Source organism: Lepus europaeus, chromosome 13 (genome assembly GCF_033115175.1).
Source record: "Lepus europaeus isolate LE1 chromosome 13, mLepTim1.pri, whole genome shotgun sequence".
In the NCBI taxonomy this organism is placed as follows: Eukaryota; Metazoa; Chordata; class Mammalia; order Lagomorpha; family Leporidae; genus Lepus; species Lepus europaeus.
In genome coordinates, this window is record NC_084839.1 from 22,691,494 (window position 1) to 22,707,377 (window position 15,884).

Here is a 15,884-nt window from a genome sequence, read left to right on the forward strand (position 1 = left end):
GTTTTAAAATTCTTAATAAATAATTTAAAATCTAAAATCTTATTTAAGGGCATAAAATATAAGAACTAAAAAACCTGAGTGGGAAAACTTAATATAAAAGTAATTATTCTCGGCTGGCGCCGTGGCTCAACAGGCTAATCCTCCACCTTGCGGCGCCGGCACACTGGGTTCTAGTCCCGGTCAGGGCACCGATCCTGTCCCGGTTGCCCCTCTTCCAGGCCAGCTCTCTGCTGTGGCCCGGGAGTGCAGTGGAGGATGGCTCAGGTGCTTGGGCCCTGCACCCCATGGGAGACCAGGAGAAGCACCTGGCTCCTGGCTTTGGGTCAGCGCGGTGTGCTGGCTGCAGTGCGCCTGCCGCGGCAGCCATTGGAGGGTGAACCAACAGTAAAGGAAGACCTTTCTCTCTCTCCCTCACTATCCACTCTGCCTGTCAAAAAAAAAAAAAAAAGTAGATTTTTCATGAACTCAATAAAACAATCTGAAAATTCACATGGAAAAACAGTTTAGAAAAACTGGGATAGAGGATTGTCTTTCAGATTATTAAACAAACCAAACCAAATGACTGCAATCAAAACTCTCATAATTGGCATTAGAGTGAAAAAGGTGGTTATATAATACATAAATAGGTAGTGCTGGGAACAGCTCGCTATCCATTCAGCGGAAAGTAACACTGAGGGGCCAGTGCTGTGGTGTAGTGAGTAAAGCCACCACCTGCAGTGCCGGCATCTCATACAGGTGCCAGTTTGAGTCCCAGCTGCTCCACTTCCAATGCAGCTCTCTGCTATGGCCTGGGAAAGCTGCAGAAGATGGCCCACATGCTTGGGCCCCTGTACCAGGGTGGGAAGACTTAGAAGAAGCTCCTGGCTTCGGATTGGCACAGCTCCAGCCAATTGCAGCAACTGGGGAGTGAACCAGCAGATGGAAGACCTCCCCTCCTCCCCCCCACCTCTCCTCTCTCTGTATAACTCTTTCAAATAAATAAATTTTAAAAAAAAGTAATGTTGAGAAGAAACGAGCACTTTCCTCTAAGGTGCCTGGGAAAGGAGTGGATAATGACCCAAGTTAGATTGGAAGTGGAGCAGCCAGGACTCAAACCAAAGCTCTGATACAGGTGTTGGTGTTGGAGGTATAAAGAGGTTTAACCTGCTGCCCAACAATGCTGGCCCCTCTGCTTTTTTTTAAGTTATGGTGCCAGCACACAGAACATGCCACTGTTGTACTGGGGGAAGGGGCCTAGGTCATAACAGAATGTCTCCGAAGCTAGACTGATGTGGAAGAAAATCTCTTTCCCTTCTAGTTCAAAGACTTCTTGACATCCAGGAGGAATGGGTTTCCCTGCCACTGGTACACACAAAAATGCCTCTGATGTGGAAAAATTTAAATTAAAATTTGTTTTTATGACTTTCTCCCTGTCAGTCTTTCTCACAGACTTAACTCCCTCAAACCCAGGGGCCTGTTGGGATTTGACTCAAAAATCTGAGACCAACAGAACAGGCCATCAGGAGTTAATAGTCACAGCACAGAGATGGTGTCCCTCAAAAGAAACAGTTCTTTTTTAGACTGTGGTTTCCAGATTGACAATGCTTCCATTTTCGTTTCATTTCCTGAAAGTCAAGGTTGGCTTATGCTAAGTTGTTAACAAGCTAAATATGAAAGGTCAACGCTCACTCTAAACTTCTCCTGTTGAGCATCGAATAAAGCCTCCATTGGGTTGTACAGTGGTTTTCTGATTTTGATAGTCCACCGAAGAGGGGAGTTTGAGAGTAGCTGTGTACTGTTAGCAGCGGTCTGCCCATGACCTGCCTGAAATACAGTGATTAGCTACGAAAAGTCTTTTAGTTATATTGGTTAGACCTGAGCGGCAGAGAGACAAGTTGACAGTGCTTCCATCCACTAGTTTACTACCCAAATGCCATGACTGAGCTGGGATGAAGCCCGGAGCCAGGAGCTTCATCCAGGTCTCCCACACGGGTGGCAGGAACCCCCCTGCATGAGCCCTCACTGCTGCCTCCCGAGTCTGCATCAGCAGAAAGCTGGGCGCAGGAGCCAGAGGGAAGCACTGAACTCAGGCACTCTGATATGGATGCTGGAATCCCACAGAGTCTTTAAGAAGAATACAGGGGCTGGCGCTGTGGCGCAGTGGATTTACCCCCTGGCCTACAGTGCTGGCATCCCATATGGGTGCTGGTTCAAGTCCTGATTGCTCCACTTTCCATCCAGCTCCCTGCTACTGTGTCTGGGAAAGCGCAGAGGATGGCCCAAGTGCTTGGATCCCTGCATCCACATAGGAAACACAGAAGAAGCTCGGGGCTCCTGGCTTGGGATCAGCACAGCTCTGGCTGTGGCAGCCATTTGGGTAGCGAACCAGCAGATGGAAGACCTCTCTCTCTGTGTCCCTACCTCTCTGTGTAACAGTTTAAAATAATAAATAAATATTTTAAAAAATAGAGAAAAAAAGCTGAATACAGTTTAGCCTGGGGGAAGGAGGGAAGGTTGAATAACCGCAAACCCTGAATCTAGATGGACTAAAAAGCGAAATGTAGGGGCCAGTGTTGAGCACATCAGTTAAGACACTGCTTGGGATATGCCAGCATCCTGTATCAAAGCGATTGGTTTGAATGCTAGTTCTGTTTGCAGTCCTACTTCCAGCTAATACGTTCCCTGGGAAGCAGCAGGTGATGGCTCAAATGGTAGGGTTCCTGCTACCCCTGTGGGAGACCCACAGGGAGTTCCAGTTCCAGGCTCCAGTCCTGGCTTTTGTTGGCATTTGGGGGGTGAACTGGTGGATGGAACACTTCTCTCTCTACCTTTACTTAATTTATTTTTAAAGATATATTTATTTGAAAGAGTTACACAGAGAGAGGGAGAGATAGGTAGAGAGAGATCTTCCATCAGCTGATGTAGCCCCTAGATGGCCATAACAGCCAGGGCTGAGCCAGGATAAAGCTAGGAGCCAGGAGCTTCATCTGGGTCTCCTACATAGGTGGCAGGGGCCCAAACAGCTGGGTCATCATCCACTGCTTTTCCAAGGCCATAAGCAGGGAGCTGAATTGGAAGTGGAGCAGCTGGGACATGAACCAGTGCCCATGTGGGATGTCGGCGTCACAGGCTGCAGTTTTACCAGCAGTAACAGATTCCAGCCTCTAGATACAGTGAGAGCACAAGGGCCTTCAGACTAAAGCCAACTCTGAGAAACGGTCATCAGTGTCCCAGAAATCAGCCCTGGGTTAGGTCCTTTATTGTTACTCCGAGCCTAATAACCCTGAGTCTTCAAAAATGGTCAGAGTTAACTCTGAAAGACATTCCTCAAACACTGCTGAAACGTCAGTCTCCCAGCACGTTCTAAGCAAGAACCCGGACTCATTGAGCTACAACATCTCCAAGAGGAGTTAAGGAGGCAAAGGCAGTCCCTGGGAAGGACAGTTTCACTTCTTAGTCAGTCCCCAGTGCTGGACGAATACTTGACTTATTTGGATTCCTGGGATATCAGACTCTGACGTGCTTTGACACAGGATGATTCAAAGCATTATGAAATTAGTACCAATGAGGTCTAGTAGAAAGACAATTTTCAGAATTAGAGGGATTTTGTTTTGACTTTATAGTCAATAAACTGTAATGGACTTACTCTCTGTCTATCTCTTACTACCAAGTAATGCAATAAAACTAGTCCCTTTATTAAAAGTAACAGAAAACACCTTCCTCTCATCTTGTTTCTACAACGATATTAAATAGGTAAAAAGAAGGAACCTACCACACATTACTCAGATCATAGTAGGTGTATGGAAATAATAATGAATTTTTAGGGGCCGGTGCTGTGGCACAGTGGGTTAAAGCCCCAGCCTGCAGAGCTGGCATCTCATATAGGCACCAGTTTGGGTCCTGGCGGCTTCACTTCTGATCCAGTTCTCTGCTACGGCCTGGGAAAGCAGTCCAACTCCAGGAAGAAGCTCCTGGCTCCTGGATTCGAATTAGCTCAGCTATGGCCATTGCGGTCATTTAGGGAGTGAACCAGCAGATGGAAGACCTCTCTTTCTGGCTCTACCTCTCTCAGCAACTCTTTCAAATAAATAAAATAATTCTTTAAAAAAATTAAATTTTTTAAAAAAATCCAAGAAGTAAATAAACCTTAGAAAACTCCCTCAGAGGAGAAAACAGAAGAACAGAAGGGGCAGTAACTTGACAGTTCCTCTTTCCTTGATGAAAGCTTTGCTCTATTCCTGATCAAGTGAAAGCTCTTTGGTCCCAAATCTTTGGCATTCCTGTTATTTTTTTGTTTTTTAAATATAACATATTGTATTTTAAGTTCTTTATTACCAAAGCAATAAATATTTCCTTTAGAAAAAAATTCACAAAAAGAATATAAATAATGAACACTGAATTCTATCACTGTTATTCCATGTTGCATGTCATTCTAAATGCATCTGTTTATCCGGACTCATGAGACATTGGCCTACATCCTACTTATACAGGACCAAGACAACTCTTCCTCCTGAATCTGTTTTCTTTTTTAAAATTATTTTTAAAACATTTTTATTTACTTATTTTTAAAATATTTACTTATTTATTTGAAAGGCAGAGTTACAGAGTTAGAGGATTAGAGAGAGAGAAAGTTGTCCATCCGATGGTTCACTCCCCAAATGGCTGCAACATCTAGAGCTGGATCGACCCAAAGCCAAGAGCTTCTTCCCAGTCTCCCATTTGGGTACAGGGGCCCAAACATTTGGGCCATCTTCTGCTGCTTTCCCAGGCTTATTAGCAGGGAGCTGGATCAGAAGCGGAGCAGCTGGGTGTCAAACCAGTGCCCATAGGGGATGCCGGCACCACAGGCAGCAGCTTTACCCTATAAACCACAGTGCCGGCCCCTGAACCTGTATTCTATGGCTGCTTATGACATAATACGGTACCTAGTCAAATTTGTTGTGTGAACTTGACATCTTGGTACAAAATTTCTCCTGTCGCCCATATGGGAGACCTGGAAGAAGATCCTGGATTCCTGGCTTTGGCCTGGCTTAGTCCCAGCCGTTGTGGCCATCTGAAAGTGAACCAGTATACGGAAGATCTTTCTGTCTCTTAAAGAAATCTTTAAAGAACAATACCACTTTCTTATAGGCATACCTAAAAAGCTATTTTAAAAAACCATAAGCAGTTTCTAAAGGTGCTGTGTAAAGGAAGCTCCAGAAAGGTTTCAAATTGCATATGTTTGAAATGACGCACCTGTCGATCTACCTCTGGAAGCAGTAAAAGCAGTCGCTGTTGGCAGTCTCCAGGAAGGACTGAGAAAGTGTGTTTGTTGATCAGTGCCCGCAGATTTGTATTAACCAGAATGGAGTCCGGTGTCTCAACATCAATGTCAGCACATTTAGTCCTTTTCATTTGCCCTATAAAACACAGAAAAGAATCATTTAGGCTTCTCTCACAGCCCTCTTTCTACCTGAACTATAGATCACTGTGCAGTGCAAAAACCAGCACTTAGTTAAGCACCACACTGTGGAGAAGGCTAACACATAAGGATCTTAGAAATTTCTTCTAAGACTAACGAAGCAAGTCTTGTTCATTACAGAGGATATGGAATATAATTTATCTTCTCTGTAAAAACAGAACAAGGTCTGTAAAGTGGATCTTTTGCTAGACTAGATTCTTTCCTAAGATAAACTAAAGAGGTTTATGATAAATGACAAATACACAGAATGTCTAAAAAAGCTGAAAACCAAAATCAACTAATGATAATGATACCCTTTTCTTCTTCCTATTAGAATTTGTTTTACTGATTTTAATTTGCACATCTAAAAATGTAATAATTCTATAGCTTAGCAGTTTCAGTAAATCTGTCCATAATAGGTTTATAGTCTTTAAAAAAAATGATTTGAGTAAACAAAGGATTAAAATGTAAATGAAAAAAAAAAACATATAAACCAAAAACTAACTTGGAAAAATATTTGCCAGATGTGACAAAAGATATTATTCTTTTGGCCGGCGCCGTGGCTCAACAGGCTAATCCTCTAACTTTCGGCGCTGGCACACCAGTTCTAGTCCCGGTTGGGGCACTGGATTCTGTCTCGGTTGCCCCTCTTCCAGGCCAGCTCTCTGCTATGGCCCAGGAGTGCAGTGGAGGATGGCCCAAGTCCTTGGGCCCTGCACCCCATGGGAGACCAGGAGAAGCACCTGGCTCCTGGCTTCGGATCAGCGTGGTGCGCCAGCCGCAGCGGCCATTGGAGGGTGAACCAACGGCAAAAAGGAAGACCTTTCTCTCTGTCTCTCTCTCTCTCACTGTCCACTCTGCCTGTCAAAAAAAAAAAAGATACTATTCTTCATAGGAACGTGAATTTACAAATTAATAAGAAAAAGTCAAAGGAAAACAAGCACAGGCAATTTATTCAGTTTACTGGATTTGGTGCTGTGGCATAACAGGTAAAGCTGCCACCTGCAGTGCCGGCATCCAATATAGGTACCAGTTCGAGTCCTGGCTGCTCCACTTCCAATGCAGCTCTTTGCTGTTGCCTGGGAAGGCACTGAAGGAAGGCCCAAGTCTTTGGAAGAAGCTCCTGGCTCCTGGTTTCAGATCAGAGCAGCTCTAGCCATTGCGGCCAATTGGGGAGTGAACCATCGGATGGAAGACTTCTCTCTCTTTGCCTCTCCTTCTCTCTCTGTGTAACTCTGACTTTCAAGTAAATAAATAAATCTTAAAAAAAATTCAGTTTACTAATCATAAGCACATACAGACATCCCAATTGGGCACAAGTTCAATTCCTGGCTGCTCCACTTCTGATCTAGCTCCCTGCTTGTGTCCCTGAGAAAGCAACGGAACACAGCCCAAGTGCTTGGGCCCTGCAACCATGTGGGAGACCCAGAAAAAGCTCCTTGCTCCTGGCTTTGTCCTGGACCAGCCTCAGCCACTATAGCCATTTGGGGAGTGAACTAGTGGGTAGAAGACCTGTCTTTTTGTCTCCCCGCCTTCCCTCTGTAACTCTGCCTTTCCCATAAACAAAAATAAGTCCTTAAAAAAATGAACAAACAGGAAGAACGCGGACAAAGAATGCGGACCAAACAGGAAGAATCTGAGAAATTCAGTCTCCCACTAATGATCACATGAGCGCTTACCAATATTTGTATAAACAATGCTGCAAAAGGCAATGGAAGATGGCCCAAGTCTTTGGGCCCCTGCCACCCACTCGGGAGACCCAGAAGAAGCTCCTGGTTCCTGGCTTCAGACCAGCCCAGCTGTTTTGGCTATTTGGGAAACGAACCAGTGGATGGAAGATCTGTGTCTCTCTCTCTCTCTCTGTATAACTCTGCCTTTCAAATAAGTAAATAAGTCTTAAGAAAATAACAACAATGCTACAATGCCCCTAACAGGTTGGAAAGCAACACCTGTCTTCCTTTCCCATACGGAACTCATGGAATCTGGCAACATCAGTGTGCCTTGAATAGATTTCACTGTTTTTGCATTCGCTGTGCCTTCACATCTGAACCAAACTTTTAGTTAAAATCTGAACTTAACTTCTTAAGTGAGACTGAGGAGCAGCTATAAATTATTCTCCATACTGGTTAAAGTATACTCCAAAGATATTTTTATGTACCTCAAAGTGGCTAATTTAAGGCCTCTAATTTTGGTAAAATTGCCTTACCTCTTTTTTAAGTTATGTTTATTTTCTCACTATGTGATGTAAAACTATAGGATGTCTCTTCAAACATTCATGGAAAATGTGTATTATAAAGAAGTACGCATAAATTTCAAAAAATTTTTAAAATTTTATTTATTTATTTGAGAGGTAGAGTTATAGACAGTGAGAATGAGAGGTCTTCCATCCACTGGTCGCTCCACAAATGGCCACAATGGTAGGAGCTGGGCCGATCCGAAGCCAGGAGCCAGGAGCCAGGAGCCTCCTTTGGTTCCTCCATGTGGCTGCAGGGGCCCAAGTGCTTGGGCCATCTTCTACTGCTTTCCCAGGCTATAGCAGAGAGCTGGATCGGAAGAGGAGCAGCCAGGACTAGAACCAGAGTCCAGAGACCATATGGAATGCTGACGCTGCAGGCAGAGGATTAACCTACTGTGCCACAGGGCCAGCTCCTCAAAAATTTTTATACCATATACACTTATCTTTAAAAAAATTATTGAGAGGCAGAGCAATGAGGGTAAGGCGTGGGGACTGAGAAGAAAACATTCCCATCTGCTGATTTACTGAACCAGGTGGAGGCTGGGTGCTGGGAATTCACTCCAGGTCTCCCAGGTGGAGGACAGGGACCCAATGACTGAAGCCATCAACATTGCTTCCCACAATCTGCATTAGGAGGAAGTTAAAGTCAGGAGCCGGAGTCACATTACCAAATGGAGGCACTAGGATTCAGGTGGGCTAGGTCAGTGGGGGAAGCTGTCGTCATCTTTATCCCCAGTTCAAACAGCCGCCCCTCCACGAACTTCTTGAGTATCTTTGTACTAACGATTTTACTGATGTTAAAACAAGTTACATAGGGGCAGCATTTGGCCTAGTGGCTAAGACACGGCTCGGCACACCTGCATCCCGTTATCAGCTGCCTGGATTCCAGTCCCAGCTCCACTCCTGATTCTGGCTTTCCTGCTAATGTGTACCCTACAAGGCAGTGATGATGACTCAAGTACTTGTCCTCTGACACCCATGTGGGAGACCCAATTTGAGTTCCTTGCTCCTGGTTTCTGTTTACAACATCTCTTACATTACCTGCCCAACTGATGTCTCTTTGCCTTCTTCACCTGTATTTAACCTTCATTATTTCCATAATCTTACCTTAGTGGGATTTCAGAAGGAGCAGAACAAAACCAATTGGCTACATTTCACTATCTTTTTGTAAACAGAAAAAGAAAATGTAGGTAACACTGGACAAAGCAACCTATTGGCATAAAGAGAAAAAAATTCACAAAATGGCTGATAACAGATCTTTCTCTGAGAGTTTGGTAAGGGGGGGGGGACAAGAAAAAAATGAAGAGCTCAAAGGCAAATAGGGACTAACAAGTAAGGGGAAAGACACACTGAATCAATTCTGTTCACGCTGTGCTTCACTTCTTTTTTCTTTTTTTCTTTTTGACAGGCAGTTAGACAGTGAGAGAGAGACAGAGAGAAAGGTCTTCCTTCCGTTGGTTCACCCCCCAAATGGACACCACGGCTGGCGCGCTGTGCCAATCTGAAGCCAAGAGCCAGGTGCTTCTCCTGGTCTCCCATGCGGGTGCAGGGCCCCATGGACTTGGGCCATCCTCCACTGCACTCCCGGGCCGCAGCAGAGAGCTGGACTGGAAGAGAAGCAACCGGGACAGAATCCGGCGCCCCAACTGGGACTAGAACCTGGGTGCTGGTGCTGCAGCCGGAGGATTAGCCTAGTGAGCCGTGGCGCCGGCCTGCTTCATTTCTTACAAGCACTTATGTCAGTAACAGAAACTATGTCTAATCTTTGCTATGTAACTCAAATCAGGCTCTAAACCTAAGCCAAACAGTTGATGAATTTCAAATATCCAGTTGATAAATCATGCAGTGAGAAGCCAAAGTCTTCATAAACTAACTTACTTGTGTGGAGTCTGTCAGACCTCTGGAAAGCCTTCTTCCCCAAGCCTAGCAAGGGGCTTTCCACTTTGACTGAAGAAGAAAAGCTGGAGTTTGAGTTCTGGGGGCTGCTCGACTGTCCGTCAGCTTGCTTTCCTTCCCATATTGCTGGGGAAAAAAAAGGTAAAGACTAGTGGCACTAAGACTACAGACAGAAATCAATCACTAATAAAACATTCATTCAACACTAGCAAAATGGAGTCATGTATATAGAAGGCAATGTAAAGTCAAACAGTAAAACAAACCCTCCCTTCTCTCAGCGTACTGTTGGCTTTTGGTGGTGCATTTCCTCTCTAATAAAAACACCAAGTTCTGCGAGACTCAGGTTAAGACTGGCAGGCTCACAGAAATCAGTGTATGGCATCAAACTGATATGTAATAGAGTACAAAGTCTATATCCAGATCAGTTTAAGTTAAAAACAAAATAAACAAAAACAAGAATAACAAAAAATCCAAAGATCATATAGACAAGTCCAGTGGAAACCGAAGGTGGTCTGAATTCTTGAGAAAGCTTTTTATTTGTAAAGGAGAGAGCTGGTGAAGAGCTCTATCTGGTATTCCACGAAAACAGCAAACGTTTAAGATTTATTAGAAGCTCTCCAACATGATTAGGTTAGACATCTTAGAAGTTAGATTTCATTCTTGCACTCAAATCCTGGTGATGCTTCTTCAAAAATAACTGCATGATTGTTTGGCATAAAAAATTTCCCTTTTATCCTGGAAGGATTTACATTGATGATACAGCAGTCTAAGAATTACAGAAGTAAATACAGTAAGTTAAAAAATAAGTGATGTAGAATATAAATTTGGGAAACCAACACAAATCCCTAGGAAAAATATTTTCCAATGAAGAAGTGCCCAGACTGCATACCGGGTTTAGCAGGTGCAGGATCAGTGGTGGTCTTGACATTCTTGAGAGAGAGATGTTGGTTGGAGGAGATGGACATGCTGGACCTGCATTGCTGCTGCTGTTTCTTTTGCTGTTGCTGCTTTAGAGCCTATAAAGAAAAAACTGACTGTAAGACACAAAACAAATCAGATTTCAATAATAATAGAAAACACATGAATTCTTTTTAAATGGTGAGAAGCATGCGGATCATCCAGTTTCTCTGAAATCTATCAAAGCAATAAAGAACTTAAAACAACTAAACATAAAGCCTCTTATTATCCTTAAGAATTTCGACTTTTTTGGATTACATACTCTTTTTTTTTTTTTGACAGGCAGAGTGGATAGTGAGAGAGAGAGACAGAGAGAAAGGTCTTCCTTTTTGCCGTTGGTTCACCCTCCAATGGCCGCTGCGGCCGGCGCACCACGCTGATCTGAAGCCAGGAGCCAGGTGCTTCTCCTGGTCTCCCATGCGGGTGCAGGGCCCAAGCATTTGGGCCATAGCAGAGAGCTGGCCTGGAAGAGGGGCAACTGGGATAGAATCTGGTGCCCCAACCGGGACTAGAACCCGGTGTGCCGGCGCCGCAAGGAGGAGGATTAGCCTGTTAAACCATGGCGCCGGCTTGGATTACATACTTTTTTAAAAACGTGAAAATCATTCATACCTTTGATTTAAAAATCTTTATTATTTTAAAGGCAGAGAGAGAAACACACTCTCTCTCTCTCACAAACACAAACACACACACACACACACACACCTCTTCCATTCACTGGTTTACTCCCCAAAAGCCAGGGTGGGATCAGGCTGAAGTCAAGAGCCTGGAACTCAATCTGGGTCTTCCATGTGGGTGAAAAAAAAAAAAACAACAATTATTTGAGCTATCACCAGCTGCCTCCCAGGGTATGTGTTAGTAGGAAGCAGGAATTACAAGTGGAATGAGGACTTGGTCCCAGGCACCCTAATAAATGCAAGCACTCCAAGCAGCATCTTAACTGCTTTGCCAAATGCCTGTCTCTTATTTTTTAGAACTTAAAACTCACCAGTAAGCCAAAGACTTCCCAATCTGATAATCAGAGGATCATGTTCTCAGTCATCTCCAGAAACAGAATTCTGAGCCCTACGCCAAGAAGAGCGCTACTTGCATTACTTATTTGTAGAAATGTAAATATTAATAGTTTATGTATGCTACACAGGTGCCACATTTGAATAAAAGGTTGTAAATAACTACTTGAATTATCCTGTAAGAACAATGAGATTTGTCCCAACTTCCAAACTTCAGAAACCTACAGCAATGCAGTACACAGAAAGAAGGGAAGGAAGACTAGACAATACTAGTTTTAAGAACAGCACCGCTCCTTCCGGCTACTTCAGAACATTTTCATTTCTCTGAGGTTCATAATTTATAGAATACGCTTGGCAATACTATTTAGACTAAATGGAAAAAATAAGATTTCCCAAAATATAATCATAAAAAAAGATGATTCTTTTGTACTTAAAGTTTTAAGTTAAAGAGAAAGAAAATGAAACCAAGATGATAATTTTAAGGAAAAAATTGGAAACTCATGACTGCTAAATTGCCAGTTTCAAGTCTTAACCTGAAGACCATTATGAAAGTGGGGGGCAGCAGCAAGGGTGGCATTGTGGCACAGGTGGTTAATCTGTCACTCACTGGTCTGTCTCAGAGTGCTTGGTGTGTGATCTGGTTACTCTGCTTCTGACTCAACTTCCTGCTAAAGCACCTGGGAAGCAGCAGATTACGGCTCAAGTCTCTGCCAACCATGACCATATAAATACAAACACTTGGTAGAAGGTACAATAATTTTTTTTAAAAGATTTATGTATTTATTTGAAAGGCAGAGTTACAGAGAGGAAGAGGGAGACGGAGGAAGAGGGGGAGGGGGAGGGGGGAGGGAGAGGGAGAGGGAGATGGAGAGAGGAAGAGAGGGAGAGAGGGAGAAAGAGGGATAGAGAGGGTAAGAGAGAGAGAGAGAGTCTTCCATCCACTGGTTCATTCCTCCAAATGGCAGCAATGGCCAGAGATGGGCCAGAATGAAGCCAGGAGCCAGTAGCTTCTTCTAGGTCTTCCACATGGGTGCAGGGAATCCAGCACCTGGGCCATTTTTCATTGCTTTCCTAGGCATACCAGCAGGGACTGGATCAGAAGTGGAGTAGCCAGGAATTGACCTGATGCCCACATGGGATGCCAGTGCTGCAGGCAGTGGCTTAATCCACCATGCCATAGTGCCCACCTGGAAGGTACAATAATTTAAACTCCCTTTAACTAGAAACTGCACATAGTTTTTCCTCATTCAGTGGTTTACAAATAAATGGAGTTCCTGGCTTCTGATTCTAGCACAGACTTCTACAGGCATTTCGGGGAGTGAACCAGGCCTGTCTGTCTGTCTCTCTCCTCTCTCTCTCACACACACACACACACACAAGACCATCACACAGAAAAGTGTGGAATAACTGGCTACTTTGATTTTCCTGTTCTCTCTTATGAATACAGTTTCTTCTACATTCATACATCTCTCCAGCTATGCCATGGGCACAGGGGTGACAGCTCCTCTCTTGCTCTAAGCTACCAATGGAGAAAAACACCCAAGAGTCACATACTGGGCTGAGATTCACCTACTACATTTATAATAGATGAGGCACAAGCACAATGTGTGAAGAAGGGCATTGCTGTTTAACAACTGATTATGGCTTACTCTCTCGTGCTGTGCAATCAGATTAGAAATGTTCACACATTTCTTATGCAGCAGCCACCAGTATTCATCCATTGCTACTCAGAGTATTGTAATTTTTAGTTCATGTAAAACTTAACAACTCATCCATTCTGCTGTGATCATGTAAATACAAACAGTAGATGGTAGAATAATCTATACACCCTCTGATCAGAAACTGCAGTTTTTCCTCATTGGCTAGTTTATAAATCCTATTCTTGAGTCTATTTTATAGTCAAGAAACAAATATAAAAAAACTCCTTTGTATTGAAGTAATTTCCTAGTTCTATTTAAAAACTAGTAAATTACAACAAAACCCTAAAAATGTTAAAAGTAATTTTTTTCACCAAATACTATGAGAAGCAAACGCCGGAAGCGAAGACGACTTACTTTATATACTAACAACCTAACATATATAACTCTCCATGTTGATATTACTTTGAAAACACAAAACATAACATTTGGCTCTCAGGACTGTCTAAGTGAACTTTAGGAGTAGTATACATGTCATGAATTAGTCAACAGAGTGTAAGAAAATACTCATCTTTTCCCTGTAGAGAAGCAGTACTCTGTATTTCAAAGAAAACAGAAATTCAAGTGCTACAAAATACTCAGGCAGACAGTAACTAATCATCAAATTTCTGAGTATCTAGTAACTGATTTAAACACTTTAAAACCTACACAATTTAAAATTTTCTATTAATTTTAATTACACAGCTAATAAGTGAATATATTTCTACCTATGAATTGAAACACAAAGCTAGGGAGCAGCATCGTGGCATAGCAGATTAAGCTGCTCTCTGTAACACTGGCATCACATATGAGTGCTGGTTGGTGTCCTAGCTGCTCCACTTCTTCTTTTTTTTTTTTGACAGAGTTAGACAGTGAGAGAGAGAGACAGAGAGAAAGGTCTTCCTTCTGTTGGTTCACCCTCCAAATGGCCGCTATGGCCGGCGCACTGCGCCGATCTGAAGCCAGGAGCCAGGTGCTTCTCCTGGTCTCCCATGCGGGTGCAGGGCCCCATGGACTTGGGCCATCCTCTACTGCCTTCCCGGGCCACAGCAGAGAGCTGGACTGGAAGAGGAGCAACCGGGACAGAACCGGCGCCCCAACCAGGACTTGAATCCGGGATACCAGCACCGCAGGTAGAGGATTAGCCTAGTGAGCCACAGTGCTGGCCCTGGCTGCTCCACTTCTGATCCAGCTCCCTGCTAATGTGTCTGGAAAAGCAGCAGAAGATGGCCCAAGTGCTTGGACCCCTGCCACCAATATGGGAGACCTGGAATAAGCTCCAGGAGCCTGGTACAGCCCTGGCCATAGCAGTCATTTCTGGAGTGAACCAGCAGATAAAAGGCCTCTCTCTCTGTCTCTTCCTTCTCTCCAACTTTGCCTTTCAAATAAATTTTTAAAAATAAAATTTAGGGGCCAGTGCTGTGGCGTAGTGGGTAAAGCCACTGCCTACAGTGCCAGCATCCCATATGGGTACCGGTTTGAGTCCCAGCTGCTCCACTTCCCGTCCAGCTCTCTGCTATGGCCTGGGAAAGCAGTAGAAGATGGCCCAAGTCCTCGGGCCCCTGCACTCATGTGGGAGACTAAGAAGAAGCTCCTGGGTCCTGGCTTCAGATCGGCATAGCTCTGGTCATTGCAGCCAAATGGGGAGTGAACCAACGGATGGAAGACCTCTCTCTTTGCCTCTCCTTCTCTTTCTGAGTAACTCTTTCAAATAAGTAAATAAATCTTTAAAAATAAATAAACTTTAAAGACCCACAAAGCTAAACTCTTTTAACTATAATTTTTAACACTTTTATACATATACATATATATAATGTATGTGTACGTGTGTATGTGTGTTTGTGTGTGTGTTGCTGTGTGCAAAAGTATTTCTATGATATTTTGTAGGTATGTGCATGTTTACGATGTTGTAGTAAAACTTAAAATCTAATAATTCAACATTCTATCTTGGTGATGGTGATTTTACCATATCCAAACACACAGAACAATCACATTAAAATAAATTTAATCACATTTGATGCCTCAGTAAATGGAGATGCAATATTAAGGAGTTCCCTGACATTTATATTAGGTTATTTGCAAGTTCCTGGATATTATAAACTTTAATCCAAATATTTCTGTGTTTTTGCATATACATTTTTCTAACATAAGTTCCAACTTGTTTAACTGCTTAATCATGGGTTATATGCATTTAAAAATTTAATAACTGGGGCTAGCACTGTGGTGCAGCAGGTTAACGCCATGGCCTGAAACACCGGCATCCTATATGGGCGCCGGTTCGAGACCCGGCTGCTCCATTTCTGATCCAGCTCTCTGCTATGGCCTGGGAAAGCAGTAGAAGATGGCCCAAGTCCTTAGGCCCCTGCACCCACGAGGGAGACTCAGAGGAAGCTTGTGGCTCCTGGCTTCGGATCGGCACAGATCTGGCTGTTGAGGCCATTTAGGAGTGAACCAAGGGATGAAAGACCCTCTCTCTCTCCCTCTCTGCCTCCTCTCTCTGTGTAACTCTTTCAAATGAATAAATAAATCTTTAAAAAAAATTTAATAATAACAAAATTTCTCTTCAAAGTTCCTATAATAATTTACATGCAATCAGAAAGTGAGTAATGGCCAGCGCCCTGGCTTAACAGGCTAATCCTCTGCCTTGCGGCGCCGGCACACCGGGTTCTAGTCCCGGTCAGGGCGCTGGA

The 15,884-nt window shown here is 43.6% G+C and overlaps 1 protein-coding gene across 7 annotated transcripts in view; it reads right to left on the minus strand.

Annotated features, from left to right (window-relative positions):
• The window catches only part of ASXL2 (ASXL transcriptional regulator 2), a 170,396-nt gene that overhangs the window by 28,784 nt on the left and 125,728 nt on the right, over positions 1-15,884 (minus strand). For all 7 annotated transcript variants that reach the window (XM_062209101.1, XM_062209098.1, XM_062209100.1 and 4 more), the window contains 3 exons: positions 10,441-10,567; positions 9,534-9,677; positions 5,215-5,378 (listed from right to left, as the gene is read on the minus strand). In XM_062209101.1, coding sequence (XP_062065085.1) covers positions 5,215-5,378; positions 9,534-9,677; positions 10,441-10,567 — 435 coding nt within the window. The remainder of the gene's footprint in view (positions 1-5,214; positions 5,379-9,533; positions 9,678-10,440; positions 10,568-15,884) is intronic.